At 40.6% G+C, this 17,850-nt stretch overlaps 2 protein-coding genes across 2 annotated transcripts; both read right to left on the reverse strand.

Moving 5' to 3' along the window:
• Window positions 1-91: 91 nt before the first annotated feature.
• timmdc1 (translocase of inner mitochondrial membrane domain containing 1) lies at window positions 92-10,362 on the reverse strand. The gene is made up of 8 exons (XM_088331446.1): window positions 10,192-10,362; window positions 7,571-7,908; window positions 5,737-5,902; window positions 5,526-5,614; window positions 4,709-4,776; window positions 3,664-3,742; window positions 494-604; window positions 92-408 (listed from the first exon to the last, which is right to left on the reverse strand). The coding sequence occupies exons 2-8, from the start codon at window positions 7,885-7,887 to the stop codon at window positions 264-266; spliced, it is 975 nt and encodes a 324-aa protein (XP_088187572.1). The 5' UTR covers window positions 7,888-7,908; window positions 10,192-10,362; the 3' UTR covers window positions 92-263.
• An 886-nt stretch (window positions 10,363-11,248) lies between these two features.
• Window positions 11,249-14,414, reverse strand: poglut1 (protein O-glucosyltransferase 1). Its single transcript, XM_088329940.1, has 11 exons — window positions 14,266-14,414; window positions 13,675-13,759; window positions 13,431-13,574; window positions 13,218-13,353; window positions 12,776-12,897; window positions 12,639-12,698; window positions 12,327-12,426; window positions 12,192-12,250; window positions 11,904-12,071; window positions 11,786-11,842; window positions 11,249-11,710 (listed from the first exon to the last, which is right to left on the reverse strand). The coding sequence occupies exons 1-11, from the start codon at window positions 14,336-14,338 to the stop codon at window positions 11,554-11,556; spliced, it is 1,161 nt and encodes a 386-aa protein (XP_088186066.1). The 5' UTR covers window positions 14,339-14,414; the 3' UTR covers window positions 11,249-11,553.
• Between the last annotated feature and the right edge of the window lie 3,436 nt (window positions 14,415-17,850).

Raw genomic sequence — 17,850 nt, forward strand, 5'->3', positions numbered from 1 at the left:
AGTCGATAGCTCCAGGATTGGCATTTCAAAATCATTCAAATGGGGAAGATGAACAACAATATTGAGTTATGAGCAAGCAACATAACATGAATCTCTCGGAGCACTGACTTTATCATGTATGGGCTGCTCTTAGGAACAGAATATTTTTTCCAGACGTGATTTAGTGTTTCAGTTCTTCAGCCCAATTAATTTGAGAGCCTATGACCAAGTAAAATTGTTGAATCTCCCTTGTTTAAGTGTCCATCATTTAACGAGTAGCACAGTCAGGGGCTGTTTGAGTCCCGCTGAGTATCGTTTTGTGGTGAATTGACAAGCTCCTGGATTCTTTTCAAGTCATGTTCCATTTCTGCCTGTGAATCAACGTTCAGTTCATCAATTAATTCATCTGTCAATTGAAGTCGGGCCTTCCTGAATAACAGAGAGGACGAAGTAAAAAAATCAAGATACTTAAAGTATCGAATATTATTACTTGACGGTTACCAGCTCAACTCACCACTCTGCAAGTCTCCCCTCGTAAATCTCCCTGCGCTCTCGTCGTCGCCTTTCTCTAAAATTTTCTCCCAACAGCGAATGCATGCTCATGATTAATGCGCCTGTAGGAATCCTAGGAACAAAATTCATTTTTGGGTCAGCAACAAATTTCATTATTTCATGTTATACATCACGCTTACATACACTGTTACTGTATTTCCAAATGGCAAGGGCCATAATTTGGGAAGCAAGAAATATTCATTCCGTTTGTATGGTAAACATTAGTTTGTAAATATTTCATTTTCCAACTGGATTAGGATGTAAGGTCAGTGGAAGTGGAGTCCAGGTCTAAATTTAATTTATACCAGAATTTCCTCGAAGCCGTTCTGAAGTCGGCTTCCATGGCCTCGCCACACTCCTCCCATGCCCGAGTTTTTGCCTCGGCAACCGCCGAAGCCGCATTCCGCTTGGCCAGCCGATACCTGCCAGCTGCGTCCAGAGTCCCACAGGCCAGAAAGGCCCGATAAGACTCCTTCAGCTTGACGGCATCCCTCACCGCCGGTGACCACCAATGGGTCTTGAGGGTTGCCGCCGCGGCAGGCACCGACTACCTTACGGCCACAGCTCCGATCAGCCGCCTCGACAATGGAGGCGCGGAACATGGTCCACTCGGACTCAATGTCCCCCGCCTCCCTCGGGGCATGGGCGAAGTTCTGCCGGAGGTGTGAATTGAAACTTCTGACAGGAGATTCTGCCAGCCGTTCCCAACAGACCCTCACAACACGCTTGGGTCTGCCGGGTCGGGCCGGCATCTTCCCCCACCATCGAAGCCAACTCACCACCAGGTGGTGATCAGTTGACAGCTCCGCCCCTCTCTTCAGCCCAGTGTCCAGAACATGCGGCCGCAGGTCCGACGAAACGATGACAAAGTCAATCATCGAACTACGGCCTAGGGTGTCCTGGTGCCAAGTGCACATATGGACACCCTTATGTCTGAACATGGTGTTCATTATGGACAAACCATGACGAGCAGAGAAGTCCAATAACGAAACACCACTCGGGTTCAGGTCAGGGGGGCCGTTCTTCCCAATCACGCCCCTCCAGGTCTCACTGTCATTGCCCACGTGAGCGTTGAAGTCTCCCAGCAGTACGAGGGAGTCCCCAGGGGGCGCGCTCTCAAGCACACCCTCTAAGGACTCCAAGAAGGGTGGGTACTCCGAACTGCTATTTGGTGCATAAGCACAAACAACAGTCAGGACCCGTCCCCCCACCCGAAGGCAGAGGGAGGCTACCCTCTCGTCTACCAGGGTGAACCTCAACGTACAGGCGCAGAGCCGGGGAGCAATTAATATGCCCACACCGGCTCTGCGCCTCTCACCAAGGGCAACTCCAGAGTCGAAGAGAGTCCAACCCCTCTCGAGAGGACTGGTACCAGAGCCCAAGCCGTGCGTAGAGGTGAGTCCGACTATATCTAGTCGGAATTTCTCAACCTCACGCACCAACTCGGTCTCCTTCCCTGCCAGAGAGGTAACGTTCCATGTCCCAAAAGCCAGTTTCTGTAGCCGGGGATCGTCGCGCCAAGGACCCTTCCCTTGGCTGCTACCCAGCTCTCTGCGCACCCGACCCCTTTGGCCCCTCCTACAGGTGGTGAGCCCATGGGAAGAGGGTCCCAAGTCGTCCCATCGGGCTGTGCCCGGCCGGCCCCCGTGGGTAATGCCACCAGGCGCTCGCCAGCGGACCCCACCTCCAGGCCTGGCTCCAGAAGGGGGCCCCGGTAACCCGCGTCCGGGCGAGGGAAATCGAGGACCAAAGTTTTGTCTCATCATGAGGGGGTGATCAAAATTGTTTAAGTTTAATGGCTGTAACTTTGTCCCATCTTTTTAGCCTTACAGGCATAAATTGGAATTGAGTAAGTTCAATGAAAGTAAAATGGACCCCACAATTTGTGGATAGGGACCTGGGCAGAAGGCAGAGTGAGAATTCTCATTTACCCTACTGATTTATGGATAACGCACACCCCGAATTTTTGATAAGAAAATTGATGTAAAATTTTGTTTGACTTTTTCTCAGCTCAAACTAGCCGTTGTACATCACAGACGTGTTGAAAACTATTGCAAGAGGATTCGAACCTGGATCTCGGCGGTGAGCGCGCCAATTCCTAACCACTGGACCTCTAAAGTTGTAGACGACAAGGGAAAAGGCATTTCTTTTTATCTTATCATCACAAACATTTTTTGATACAGAATCGGACTTTGAAAAACATTAAATAAATACATGGTATATTTTATTTTGGTATTGTGTTCATAGTTTACGTAATTTATTTTAATTATGACCCGATGTATTCAGCAACATGGTACCAGGAGTAAAAATAGTGTGATGATGAGATAAAAGCTAATGCCTTTTCCTGTGTAATCTAAGGACCTGGTGGACTAGTGGTTAAGAATTGTTACTATCACTGCCATGATGCAAGTTTGAATCCGGTTAAATAAAATCAATCAATGCTTAAATATGGTAATATACTCCTGTAAAACAAGGTGTATAATGCGCACCATAACACCATCAATTTTTAGGGCACAAAAAGGTCCACGCTATATACGAATACATACGTTAATTAAAACCCATATTAAATGCATTTGGCGGAAACAAATCTAACCACTCAAAAACAGGAGCACTGTCGCACTTTTCTACTGTTTTACACAACAACGCAGCGAATCAAAAGGACCCTCTTCTTCACCCCACATTCCATAAATAGCATCCAAGGACCTAAAATAGGAAATTATTGAGAGCAGATCCTACATGTGGGTACTAAGCTACAGTGAAAGGTTAAAGCACAGCGTTAGTCCACATCAGGCCAACTTTGAAGGATAGCAGAAGCTGAAACAGTAAAGGCGATAAAAAGGAGAAGGGCAGCTGCTGCATTGGCCGGCATTCTCCACTCTATTACCCAAGCCACAGAGCTACTCCATGCACATGAGCGCCTCTGGCAGCCAGCTCAGGGTTGAGGACACGGGTTGGGGAGAAAGGGGAGTTGATGCGGGGGGACTCAGCTGGGATGCAGAGGGTTGCTGGAAGGGCCGCAGCTGGCTGCCAGCGTGCTCATTGCTCTCAAGGTCTGGGACACACAACAAAGTACATACACGTTTAATGGCTTAAGCCATGGACGGATAGGAAAAGAACGACAGGGCTGCTTACCCGAGCACTGCTCCTATGATGGTGCCCGCCGCCAGGCCTCGCAGGCCCAGGTTTATACGGAAAAGACCTCCAGTCACAGCTACGATGAACCACACACAAGGCCGCAGAAAAACAGGTTAATTGATTAGCAAGCATTTTACAACTATTTTGGGAGTACAGTGAGACTTCTTCATACAAGCTTCATTTGTCCCAGGGGCGTTCGATCATTTCAAAATGGATATGCTGTATAACAATTTTTATTCAGGGAAAATAGATATTTATAAAGTCTGATCTCCTCTTGCCTATTTTGGCTCAAATCCAGATCATCTCGTTCACTAATAGCAGACGACAATGTCATCGTAGATTGCCAAAATTGTCACAGCATTTTACATAGTCTGTCCTGCTTTGAGTAAATAGGTGCCGCCTTGTGTTTGTAAGTTTTACTATCACTTAAAAAAAGAGAATTTGCAATCATCACAAGGAGAGCAATTGGCAGATGTTGTACTGTGTGAGATTGACAGACTGTAGATGCGTAGGCACTTACTGCACACTTAAAATTAATGTACTGTAACTTAAAATGAACTTGGGCACAATTTCTTTTATTTTTTTGCCTGTAGTAGTTTGCATGCACAAACTATACAAGCTGATGCTGACTAAGTGTTCACGAGCGTTAAACGATTTTGAGAGGTCTCTAGTAGTAGCCTCTGGGAACTGCGCAAGAACTGCATTTTCTTTTGTACAACAATAAATATTTTTCTTGCAAATAAAACTGTATTTGGAATTGGTGCTGTTTTGACATTCTTGGAAAAGATTGTACAACCAAGAGTTGAATTTTTACTAAGAAAAAAAGAAGAAAAAAAGAAGAAAAAGAAAAAGAAAAAGAAAAGGAAAAAAAAGAAGAAAAAAAAGAAGAAAAAAAAGGAAGAAAAAAAAGGAGAAAAAGAAGAAGAAAAAGAAGAAGAAAAAGAAGAAGAAAAAGAAGAAGAAGAAGAAAAAGAAGAAGAAGATGAAGATGAAGAAGAAGATGAATGAATGAATGAATGGGAATAAATATGAACAAGCTCACCTCCAGCTGCAGCAAAATTTCTGAGGGTGTACTTGTCATGGTACACCGACAGACCTGTGCTCACAGAACTGCAAGCAGAACAGAAACCACATATTAAGAACCAAAGTTCCATCAACTACTGTAGCAACTCTAATTATGATGCATTGATCTCAGAGCAGGGGTCGGGAACATATGGCTCGCGAGCCAAGTGTGGCTCTTCATGAGTACATCTGGTTTGAAAAATAAATTTAACTTTTTATCGCATTTAGTGCAACAATGTCTTTCTCCACTAGCAACAGGAGCACTGTTGCAATTTTCTACTTTTAAAGGTGTTAAGAAGAAATGTCATTAAGATGTTTTCCGAGTTTCTTAGCGTAAATGAGATGCATCAGAATACACATGCAAATTTGATATCTGCCTTCTACCATGTACTGGATATAACTTTAAGCATAGAATAAAAAGTATAGGTGATCAACAAAGCACATGAAGCCTGATGATGAATGTTTGCAAATTTCTAAGATGTCGAAGATTTGCAAACCTCAACGATCATAAGTAATTTGGGAATGGAGACAAATTTTAAGTGGGATACCTATTGATAAAGAAAACATTTTCTGCCGTTTTTATTATTTCGTTTGGTTTATGAAATCATCAAACAGTGAAATAAAAAGAATCAGCTTTTGTCTGGAGAGTAGGTTTGGCAGTTTAAAAAAAAATAAAGAATGCCAATTTGCTCTGAGTCATGTAATTTGAAATAATTAAATAAATAAAAAGTCTACTAATTATGAATATGAGTAGTTAATCCAACAACTCACACATCAAATGACACATTTCCTCTTACTTGAACAGGGTAACAAATACACCAACTCTCCAGCTCCATCGGACTCCATATCTCACAAAACCTCGGACAGCAGCATTGTGGGCTAAACGCTGATTGTCAAAACACACGGGGTTAAAAAAAAAAAAAAAAAAAACATCATCAACATCAGTATGCTTGTTCAAGGCTTAAGTCCATGACTATCATAACACAAATCTTTTTAACACTAACTTACCACCGCTTCCACACGATTGGTGTAGAGTTCTGCCTGGCTCATCTGGATGTACCGCTGCTTAGCGTGGCGAGCTGCTGGAAGCCCTCCATAGATTAAGCCCGCTAGGGAGGCGGCAAGACCACTTTTCACCACACTAGTCACCTCCTCTGGGTAACTCTGGTTCGCACTAAGGGACGGCATACAATCAGTCAGAAACCAAGTGATAAAAGGAGAATCTACCACAAATATGAATAAAGGTTTTGGCTTCATTGTTCCACTAATGGTTTTGTGAACAGAATGCATTCTACAATCAACCAGAGCCCGTATATGCTTTATTTGAGTCCACAATTTTATGGTTTAATTATGGTGAAAATGTTTTTGAAGCATGTAAGAAGAGTAAAAAAAAACAAACAAATAATATTACCCCCCCCCCCCCCCCCCCCCAAAAAAAAAAAAAAAAAAAAAAACTTAGTTACATGATCGCGTTATATAACAGTATGGAACATATCCTCTATGACAGGGCTGGCCAAACCTTTAAGTTTGAAAAAAATTGCACAGGGGCTTGGCCAGAAAAAAAGAGCGGGTCCATTTAATATTTTTTTTTATATGCCGAAAAGAGTCTTGAAAGTAGATAACATAGGCCAATCCATTTTTTTCTCATTGACCTTTACCTGTATAATTTGCGTTTCATTGTCTATTTGTTAATAAGGCACGATTTCTTTCAATTGGTTTTGGAACACTCCAAATATACAAATAAAAAACAAAATCTTGTGTTTGAGGCGTACTTAAAAAGTTGAAAATTGTATATTCCCCTAATAAATATATGTTAACGATGCCTAACTGAGTTCAACCAACCTTTAGAATTGTTTTCCCACCACACCTGGCTGCCTTTAGCAATGTTGTTCGAGGCGCGTAACACATTAGGTATAAGGAACATGGGGGCGCCTGTACAATGGGAGGTTGGAGAATGACTCAATGCTCGTCATTGCAGTATTTTGTTGATGTAGAATGCAAATGGTAAAAGTAAGAAAATACCTGTTTCGAATACAGCCAAACGCAAACCCAAAGATGAAAAATGAAGAGTTTATTCAAGAGTGTCTAAGAAATGCATTGAATTACAAGGACATCATGAATGAGCTGCAATCAGGACTTTAACCCATGAGATGGCAGCAGAGAGTAACTAAGTTTCAAATCCCGCACAGCTCTTTTAAGAGTAATAGGGAAGCAACATCCCCCTTTTTAAGCACTAAATTTGATCATTTACATTGAAAACACAATAGGGTTACTTTAGTATTTGATTGGACGAAATATCTTGATAAGTAAAATTGATTTTTAAAAAATGGCATATACACAAAAATGTAGCCAACTATTTAAATGTTTTCAAGTTTTGTGTGGGGGACACAAAGGGACACCGGCTAAAAGATCCAGGTAAGTGATATCGTATTGGCTTGAAAAAATATTTCTATGTTAAATAAACATCGGGATGGGCGTTACCACAAATGGGTATCGCCTTAAACAGCACACCCGTGACTTTTACTGAAATTTTTAAAACATTGGGATGGATTTCGTCAATGTTCTCCGTTTGATAAATGGTAGTCAGCATACACAGCTACAGTGGGTGGTTTGGAGTGGCGTGTGGTTTGGCGACATCCAGTGGACCTACTTAAAACTGCAGGTAATTGATGTAAAGCGGCTCATTTATTTCATAAGCTTCTCTCAGCATTGTCTCACAAGACAGATAAAAAACGCTTGGCGGGCTGTAGTTCGGCGACCCCTGCTCGATGATAAACTGAAACAAAAATTTCAGTGTGGCTGGAATACTTTGAAATGAAAAAGTAAAGACAAAAGCACTAACTCTTTCTGAAATAGATCCTTAATGCGGTCCCAGCCTGTGTCTGGGAATTCCGGTTTGCCTACGATACTGGGCATGGGGCTGGCTTTTACAGGGTGTGGGGGAGCCTCACAGGTGGAGGAGGGATACTGGGGCATCTGTGCAGGCTGGCCAGAAGCGACATCAGATGCGAGGACCCTCGGGAGTAGGAGGCTAAAGCGAGGAAGTCTGTCACTCTGGCTTATGCCTTGCACTGGCCCGGTGCTCAAAATGTCCCGAGGGGCTGAATATGCCAGTCGTCTCCGAAGGGTGAAGCCTGTTGTGGGCTGCTCCGGATACATTACGCTTCAGCTGGCGTCAAGCTGCATCGGAGAGGGACAAACACATGGCTCATTGGTGAGTTGCTGCTGCATCTCCAACCACCCCCACTCCTTCCACTTCAAAACAAACAGCCTTAAGGCAGAACAAACCCTGGCATAGGCTAAAGTGATTATCTAAATAAGCAGATGTCTGTTGGTGCAAGGTCGTTAAAATGATACAGGCTACAACTCAATAAATAAATACTCCTAATCTATATGTTTGAATTTAAACTGTACAAAACCTTCCTCCGGGTGAGCATGCGCCTATACACCCCTGGACAAGTGTCCATCCACCAGGCTCTCACAACATTCTAAGAAAAACACTTAAAACGATGCAACTTAAAAATATATTTACTGATTAGTGAAATATGGCACCAACCCAATTATTATTCGATGGATGGCTGCTCGAAAAGAGGAAAAAAAACATTTAAACATAAATAAAAAGACAAAACTGACTTGACTGATGAAGCTTTTTACCCATTTAATGTAGATTTGTAATAGATTCCATCAAATGGCGCCAAAGACATATCTAAAGTTTGAGCAGCAATTTGGGAAAAAAACGACATCTCCTTGTACATTCTTGGTATCAGGTAGTTTTTTTTTATATCACAGTGGTCAATTTTAAATTTAACAAAGATCAACAACAGGGAAAAAAAAAATCAAACCACGGCATCACCACAACGTCTCACGTTAATGGAGGAAGGCAGTTTTTTTTTTGATTCATCAACACAAAAGTAAATGCACTTTAAAAATGTTCATTCAGTAATAGCTACACGTTGTGTGTGATTGAAATAATGGTATCCCACTATTTATTCTAGGACATGGTGTAGGCAGCTATCCAAGAATCAATCCAGCCATGGGTTTCCCAAAATTTCTGAATATGACAAATGATAGTATTGCAGTAACGAGGCTGGGGGTTGGTCCAAGGAGACTACGGGATGAGCTTAAATGCAGAAACCCTGACAGTTCTTCTCCAGTTTAGCTTTAACATCAACTGAAAGTCACTTCAGGTTAGCATAAAGTGCTGCATCTCTGTACAACAGATAAGTTGAAAAAAATTAATTAATGAATTTTTTTATCGAGCATTATAAAAAAAATCTATAAAACAAAAGCAATGTTAAAGTATATGTCTGAAAATGAATAGGAAGAAGCATAAGCCTATTTAATCCTACCCCTGACTTCCTTAATAATTGTGTTTTACATTTAAATTTCATGCATCTCCATGCAAAAATCACCTCATGAATATACATATTTACACTGTGAACCGGGCAGCACGGCGGCGCAGTGGTTAGCGCAAGTGAGGTACAGTTCTGAGGTCTGGGAACCTCCTGCGTAGGTTCAAATCCAGCTACCGGCCTTCCTGTGCGGAGTTTCTATGTTCTCCCCGTAATTGCGTGGGTTTCCTCCGGGCACTCTGGTTTCCTCCCACATTCCAGAGACATGCATTTCAGGTAAATTGGCCGGTCCAAATTGTCCCTAGGTGTGATTGAGCGAGCGAGTTGTCTGTCCCTGTGTGCCCTGCGATTGGCTGGCAACCAGTTCAAGGTGTCCCCTGCCCACTGCTCGATGATAGCCGAGATGGGCTCCAGCACCCCCGCAACCTTACTGAGGATAAGCGGTGCAGCTAATGAGATGAGATGAGACATTGTGCAGCCACTGAACCAGTCACTTCATTATCATCACCATCACTATTTTCAATGTCATCATTATCATCATTGCTGTTTCCATACTTTTCAGACATATTAAGATTGTATCTATTATAATAACAATATTTCTCATGAGAGCTAATGGTGCAAACAGTTTTTTTTGTGGTTTGTGTTGTCCATACATGCATCCTTAGGCCAGCTGCTATATAATGATCACATACCTGTGAGAGAAAAATGTAAATGCATTGAGTAAGTAGAGTGTGCAGTGCTTTTTTTCCGAAGGAAATTCAAGCATTTGGCCCTTTGGGGCTTGACCTATATTTTAACTTGTTTAACTTGGGGTGACTCGTACGTGTCAATGTGCCAATTGTCAACCTAGTGCGCATGCGCCATCAAAACGTGCGTTGACAGTTTAGGCATAGGGTCATGTTTGCCTATTGTTGTGTAAAGCACCTTTGTAACACTCTTTCGCAAAGTCAAAAAGTACAAGTTTTTCTGATTCATTTTGCCCGTAAAAGATGTGGAATTAAAGTAAACTCTTTGGGATATAAAACTAATACGCGCCGAACCGCCGGGTGTCTTGTCATTGAAAAGCTGAGCCACGAGCAGCTAATGTCTTAGCGTTGAAAATGGAGCTTACCTCGATAACGTAATGTCTCAAGATCCTTCTGAAACGTGGCACTTTCGATTTTTGGGGGGTTGCTTCCAGTTTCACTTTGCCAATTTATGTCGCTTATATCGCCCTTGTTATTTTGGTTTGCTACCTCGCATGTGCCTTCTTCTGTAGTTTTCTTCGGGAAACGAACTTGCGTGTCGGTGTATTAGCGACACCAATAGGACGAATGTGGACCGGTGTGGCACAACACCGGTCGCGTGAACAAAAGCTGGGAAGGAAACTAGATTGCTACATTTACTGTATTTAAAAATCACCCAGTGTGTACTAAGCGATTAAGTATGTAATAAAAAAGTGTCAGAAATATGTAAAAATGTAAATAGCAAATTTAACTAAGTAAAAGCGATTCTTTTGTTTTTAAATAGCTGATTTGGACAAAAATATATTGCATATGTAACATAGTTGAAATTTGATTGTTTTGAGTTACTCACAAAATCTGTGTTTTTGTTGCATTACTGTTAAAATTCAGGTACCGCATTCATTTGTTAAGCCATGGGCGTGTGCGACCCTTTTCCGTTTGGCACTTTATGGGCTTCTGCGCTGGCCGTACCTTCAGCTCAATAACCTCGTGCTGAAGATGATTGCAGTCGTGCACAGATGCCCTGACTTTTGCATTTTGTTTACTGAATGCAGGCAATAAACCGAGTGACTGTGAACCTTGTGTTACACATACACGCAACAGTTTCTTTATTTAATCAATTCATATTGCCATCCATTATCTACACCGCTTATCCTCAGTAGGGTAACGGGGTGCTTGAGCCCAGTCCAGCTATCCTCAGGCAGTGGGTAGGGGATATCCTGAAATGGTTGCCAGCAAGTCGCAGGGTACACAGGGACAGACAACATACTCATTTTATATATATATATATATATATATATATATATATATATATATAAAAAATCAAAATTAAGAACTGTATGAAAACAAATTGTAATTCACAGGACAGGATACAAGTACGCCTTAACATAAAATAGCTACATTTCAAGTCAAGTATTAAGTACCACAAAACGTATTGCAAAGAAATACAACAAATTTGTACACCTTTAATGTCCTATGTGTTAAGGCATCACAGTTTTTTTTTGGTCAGGTACACATACTCTCGGATCAATTAACACAAAGTTTGCAGTTACCACTCTAATTCATGAATACTACAACATATTCAACTTAATGGATTCTTCCATTAGTTCCAAACAGGAATAAAAAAAACAATTATGCTTTTAATTTAAAAATTGTATTTAAAAAAACAACAACAACCTTTTGAGCAATTGTGCCAGTCACAAACATTAGTCTAGATTTGCTACTGTCACCCAGGTCCGACCCAGTGTCTCTCACAGCTCAATCTTGTCAGGCTTGGGCATCATCTGACTATAGTTCTTCCGTCTTTTGGGTTTGTAGGTGAGAAGCTGACTGAACTCTGTGAGGAGTCGTTCCCAGTAGCAGGAGACATCTTGCATTTGCAAATGCTCCAAGATGAACTCCATCCCTCTGTGTAGATCAAATGAGAAGCTAATAGTGTGGGTAGTCCTTGCTACTGTTAATACTTGAAACCATTGGATATACCTTTTGGCAATTTGCTTTGCGATGAAATCATTGTCTTGAACAAACTGGAGCAATTCTCTGTGAATATAATACATTCCTGCATGTTATATGTCTCAACAAGGTGAAAGAAAGAAATTACCTGACATCAGAGAGATCCTGCTTCACTGGGATGTAATGCACCCAAGGCTTTAGCTGTGGATAGAAAAACTCTTGCCATTCATCCCCCACGTGAAACACCAGTGAACTGCAAAGGAAGAGATGCTTAAAACGAAAGCTGGCTGCCACTCCTCGGAAGTTGAATAAATACCTGGAGGCGGAAAAGAAACCACAAGCCATGATTTTATATGGAATAAATTACATATTTCGTGAGAGTAAAAAATCCATATGTGAAATTGAACTGGCTGTGTTTCCTTTTTTTACGACTTACTTGTACTTGCAGTGGTCAACCAGTGTGATTTCTTTAGCTGGCGGCCTTCCGAGAGTATCCTAAGATCAATGGTTCCATATTTTAAACCTTGATAATCATAGCATTGTGGGTGGTGGTGGTGTGAAAGACTGTCACCTTGTCAGACTTCCAGGCTTGGTTCTTTGTGTATTCTGCATCCACCAACTCTGGCATCTTTCGAGAAAGCAGTATTAGAGGGTCACGCTCTGGACTTGTTCTACCACAGAAAAAAAGGAACAAGTAGACATTGACATTGTGGTTTATTAAATACAAATTCAATCACTCTTTATTTCATATGAAATCCTCATTGGGCTTTTATTAACCAATAAGAAAACGTCCTTATCCATCATGGACACAATAACAATAAGAAAACAGTTAAGAAAGAAATTGGTAAGAAAGTGAATTCTTACGGACAAAAGAATGGCTAACCTTGATCCTCTAAAAAATCCTTTGGACACTTTCTTCTCCCAAGGCCACTGAGCTGCTGCCCTTTAAAGTCAATTTATCAATATACCTTGCTTGAAATTGTCAAGGAATGCGCAAAGACAAATTCTCTTAATTCTTACTTTTTGAGATCTTTCCTCATTAGATCCCATCTTCCTAGTCCAGTAGGATATATTGGCCACACAGCTGGTCCACCCTCCCAAAACGTCCATGCAGGGTACATGATGTCCTGGTAGTCTGAAGTCTGCACGTTTACACAAAAGGTGCGAGATTCAAAGAATTGATGGGAATTTGCAGAAATAAGATGGCTATTGTTTCATTTTTCCAATACTATTCACTTACTATGCAACAAACCTTCCCTAGTATAATACCATGCAGCACTAATTGGCTCAACTAACTGGCTGCGTTTACCATGAGTTAATTAAACTGAAGTGTTTGAGTTGCCATTTTAGGTGCAAAACAATCGTTTATAACTTTAGTCTGATTGATATTCATTCTCTTTAAAAAAAACAAACCCAAAACTCTGGATCGACTGCCATCTCCCAAATCCTTGCTTACACTAACCTTACTGAAGGAGAAGACAGGTAAAGTTGGCTGGACCCAGTTTGGTACTTGAGGATAATCTCTAACATTAACCACCAATTCCAAATCAGGTAATTTGTTAATCACTTCTAAAATGAAATGCTCAACCCCACTGCACCTGTAAATACACACGAAAATTAAGCTTTAAAAACATCACCAGAGATGAGGTTTTGTAAGCTTCGACCCCGTACTGACCTGGCAGGAAACATGCAGTTATGTTCCCTGTATAACTTATGTCCAATGATCTGGTAGTGGGTTCCAACACCTTTTTGGATTGTCGAAGCCATTGCTTTCTCTGAAATCCCCCCATGAAAGGCAGCCAAGTCTTGCTCTATAACCCTTAGGTAGGATAAACATTTGATCAATTCATACTTAGAATGTGTAATCAAGTTATTTGTGAAAAAAAAAATCATGAATCCTATCTGATTAGAACACTCACTTTAAATGGCAACTGCAATTGGCGGATTTACACCCTGTGTATACTTCAACAGCTTCGGCTATAATGTTTTTTATTGCCAGTTTGTCTACATTAGGAGAGAAACAGATGAAAAGTTAGAAATCGTGCTGTTACACTCTCAATAGTTATTTATGGCTGTGTTAACGGATCGTATCCTCATATAATCAAATACTCATGTTACAAGGGAAACACATAGGCCACCATTCAAAGCACTTCCAATTAACTCGAAAATACAATTTATGTTTTACAAAGTGTGTGGATTTCATTTGCTATTGTATCAATACTATCCTGCAAGTCCAGTCAAAAGAAAATCATTTCGAATAACTGATAAATAATCAGATCCCTCAACATTAGAGAAACAACATTAAAATACGAGAAGTACCTCTTGAAAATGAACCTTACACGCGTTTTAAAAAGTTAATATCATTGTAGATGTTAAAGTTAGAAGCTAGCTTGCTAGCTAGTTCGGGAGCTAATGAATGACAAAAGCAAGTAAAAAAGGTAACTGCGAAGCAAAAACGAACCCATTTGAAGTAGCTTGAATGTACACAGAAAATGTCATTATTAAAATACCTGCTTCATAAAGCGAGGGCAAAATGCCCACTTGCAACACAAACACAAAAACCCACAAACAGCAACGCTCCATTACGTATCTCCAATCTGCATCTTTTGTCTGGGATTCGAAGAGTCCTGAGTTCTGGAATCGATTACTTTTCTCTCAGAGCAGGTATTGCGGTAAAGCGCACCACAAATTTGTGTTTACCGTAAAGCCACATAAACTGGCGCAGTGATTTTCCGAGAGCAGTGCTTCTAAGTCAAGTCAATTCATGTTTATTTTTAATAGCCCTTTCTCACAAGGATCCTCAAAGCGCTCCACAGACCACAGATTGTTGCAAACTACTTTTTCTCTTTCCCCCCTCTTTTTTATCTTCTCCTTCACTTTTCTCCCTTGCTTTTGTCTTTCTGTCCCTTTTCCATTCTTTCTCTTACTTTCTTGATTTTTCTCTCTCTTTCTCTTTCTTTATTTGCCTATTTTTCCCCTCTTCTCACATACTTTTTTTCTCTTCTCTCTCAATTCAACTCTTTATCTCTTTTTTTTCTCTCTCTCTTTTAACATATCTCTGTCTCTCTCCCTTTTCCTCTCTTTCTTGTTTTTTTCTCTTTTTTGCAATATCTCTTCTTTTCTACTCTTTATCTTTCTTTTGCTCTCTTTTTCTACTTCTTCTTCTTTCTTCTCTTTTTCTCAATATCTCTTCTTTCTTTTTCTTCCTTTCTAATTTTCTTTCTTTGTCTGGACAGGGTCTAGCAAGTTTTGACCTCATACTTAAAATATTTTTACCCATTGGCACCAGGTACTAGCATGTCGCTAGTTTAACATGGACGTGCAGGAGCTCACTGCACATTTACAATTTAGCTGACTTTTCTCTTGATAGGATTGAGAGAGAGGAAACAAGATTTTTTCTTTTTGATCAGTGTATTTTTTTAACCTCAGGGTAATATTTTTGAGACAAGTGATCCCTGAGATTGCATTGCACAAAAGTCCAACCGGCAGATAAGAGTCTTCGTTATTTAAATCAAGACTTTTTTAAAGCTTCCTTATGAGGCACATTCATATTTTCTCCTTTTACTGTGTTTTAACGTATTCTATTTGAAAAGAAAGCACTAGTTTTTAAAGTTAAATGTAATAAGTTATTATTTTACCTGGAAAAAAATACGTTAATACTTCTTTTAAACTGAGAACATTCGAATGTTCTTAAAAATAAAGTAGGAGTTCTATGAAAGAGGTTCGTTGTATTTTTACTTCAAGTCAAGTCGAGTCACATGTCAAGTCAAGTCATTTTTATTTGTATAGCCCTTAATCACAATTAGTCTCTAACGGCTTCACAAGTTATTACATATAAGAAGTTTAGGTTATTCGTATGCTATACAGTAGAAGTGAGTTTTAAGCCTAGATTTAAACATTTCCACTGAGGTTGCAGATCGGATCTCAGGGGGAAGAGCATTCCACAACACCGGTGCCCGGATGGAGAACGCTCTCGAACCAGCGGAACACTTCTTGGCTCTTGGGATCACCAGGAGACCGGCGCTCTCGGAACGAAGGCTTCGGGCCGGGACATAATGGAGATCAGATCTGAAAGATATGAGGGGGAAAGTCCATGTATGATTTTGTATAGTTGTAGGAGAACCTTAAAATCGCATCTTAGGCTAACAGGGAGCCAATGCAGGTTAGCCAAAATTGGGGTGATGTGATCGTACTTTCTTGTCTTTATTTTTACAGTACAGCCCATCCACTATCTGCACCGCTTATCCTCAGTAGGGTCGCGGAGGGAAATGGAGCCTATCCCAGCCATCCTTGGGCAGTGGGCAGGGGACACCCTGAACTGGTTGCCAGCCAGTCGCAGGGCACACAGAACAGACAATTCGCTTGCTCATTCTCACCTAGGGACAATTTTGTCCAGCCAATTAACCTAACATGCATGATTTTGGAATGTGGGAGAAAACCGGAGTGCCCGGAGGAAACCCACGTAAGCATGGGGAGATCATGCAAGCTCCACACAGGAGGTTCGATCTCATGACCTCAAAACTGTGCTGCACACGCACTAACCACTGCGGCGCCGTGCTGCCACAGTATAGCCCTTAATCACAAAATGTCTCAAAGGACTGCACAGGTTACAATTACACTATCCCCTGATCCTAAAACTACATGCGGCCAAGGAAAAACTCAAAAACTGCAACATGAGGAAAGTAAGAAACCTTGAGAAGGGGCCTCACAAGTGGTAATCCCCCTTCCAGGATGACCTGGGTGCAATACATTTAGCATTGGGTAACAGTACACAAAACATCAATAAAAGAAAACATGGGTAATATGTTGACATTTTTCCAGAAAGTGCATGTCCGCTATGACGTCTTGGGCCTGTAAAATAGTCCAAAACTGTTTTATTTTACAACCAAGATAAAATAATTAATATACGTAGGAAACTAGTTTTCCTTTATTTTGAAATTGTTTATTAATCTTTTTTTTCTGGTAAAATAACAAAACCTACTTGAATGTGGGTGAATTGTTCTGGTATCAATATTTTCTCTATTAAGTATGTGTTAACAATGCCCCACTGAATTCAAACATGCCTTTATCATTTATTTCCCCCCTGAGCCTATCTGCTTTTATCTTACTTTTAGCACCCCTGATCTGGGACTTGCAAAACATTAGGAAGAAGGGAAGGGGGAGGAAGGTGGAACTTGAAAATTAAGTGTTACACGCATGCAAACAAGTTAATATGATTGTAGATGTTATTGTTAGAAGCTGGGCTGATAACTAGTTCTGCAGCTAATGATTAAGGCCCCGCTTTTGATTTTTTTGTTAGTGTAGCCGGAAAATGGTTAAACAGTCCAACAACAAACCAAAGCCCTCAAGAATGCTGAACGCTTGAGGAATAAACTGACTGAGGTTGTGATTTTGACCCTGAGCCAAGAGATGGCGGCAAAGAGTAGCATATTTTCAAGTTATGGACATCACTTTTGAAATGCCACTTTATTTTTTTTAGAGAAAAACACGTTTTTTTTTTTTTTTTTTTTTTTTTAATGAATAATAACCTAAATGATTATAATCATCTAAAATTTAGCTTTTTAAATAATCAGTTTGACATTTTTTTCAATAAAACTTGTAAAAATAAATAAAAATACCAACAGGAAAAAATGATTTATTGTAAAAAGAAGCAATAAATATTTCGAGATCACAATATCCTAAGCGGTTGGACAATGAATGAATATTGTACGATAAGAATATAATTTAAATAGATGAAGCAAGTCCTTTGGTGGAGCAAGTGGCCAAGTTGCCTGTCCGATATCAGCTCCTTCCTAGTCATGTGTTGTTGTGTCCTTGGGCAAGACATTTCTCACACCGAACCTCCAGGAAAAGGTATGAATGTTTGGTGGCGGTTGAAAGGGCTATAACGACGAATTGGTAGTCAATCTGGCGCATGTCAGTTGTGGCAATACATATAGCTTACTCTCACTAGAATCTGTCATTATTAAAGGGTTAATGCATTATCTGACCATAACTCTCGCTGTATGTTGTAGTGCTCCCGAAAAAGTGTGATAAAAAGCACAATGAAGAATACAACCTACAGAGAATCAAAGTGACCAAAACTCACCATTTTT

Source organism: Urocampus carinirostris, chromosome 3 (assembly GCF_059441175.1).
Source record: "Urocampus carinirostris isolate Australia breed hairy pipefish chromosome 3, RoL_Ucar_1.0, whole genome shotgun sequence".
Classification (NCBI taxonomy): Eukaryota; Metazoa; Chordata; class Actinopteri; order Syngnathiformes; family Syngnathidae; genus Urocampus; species Urocampus carinirostris.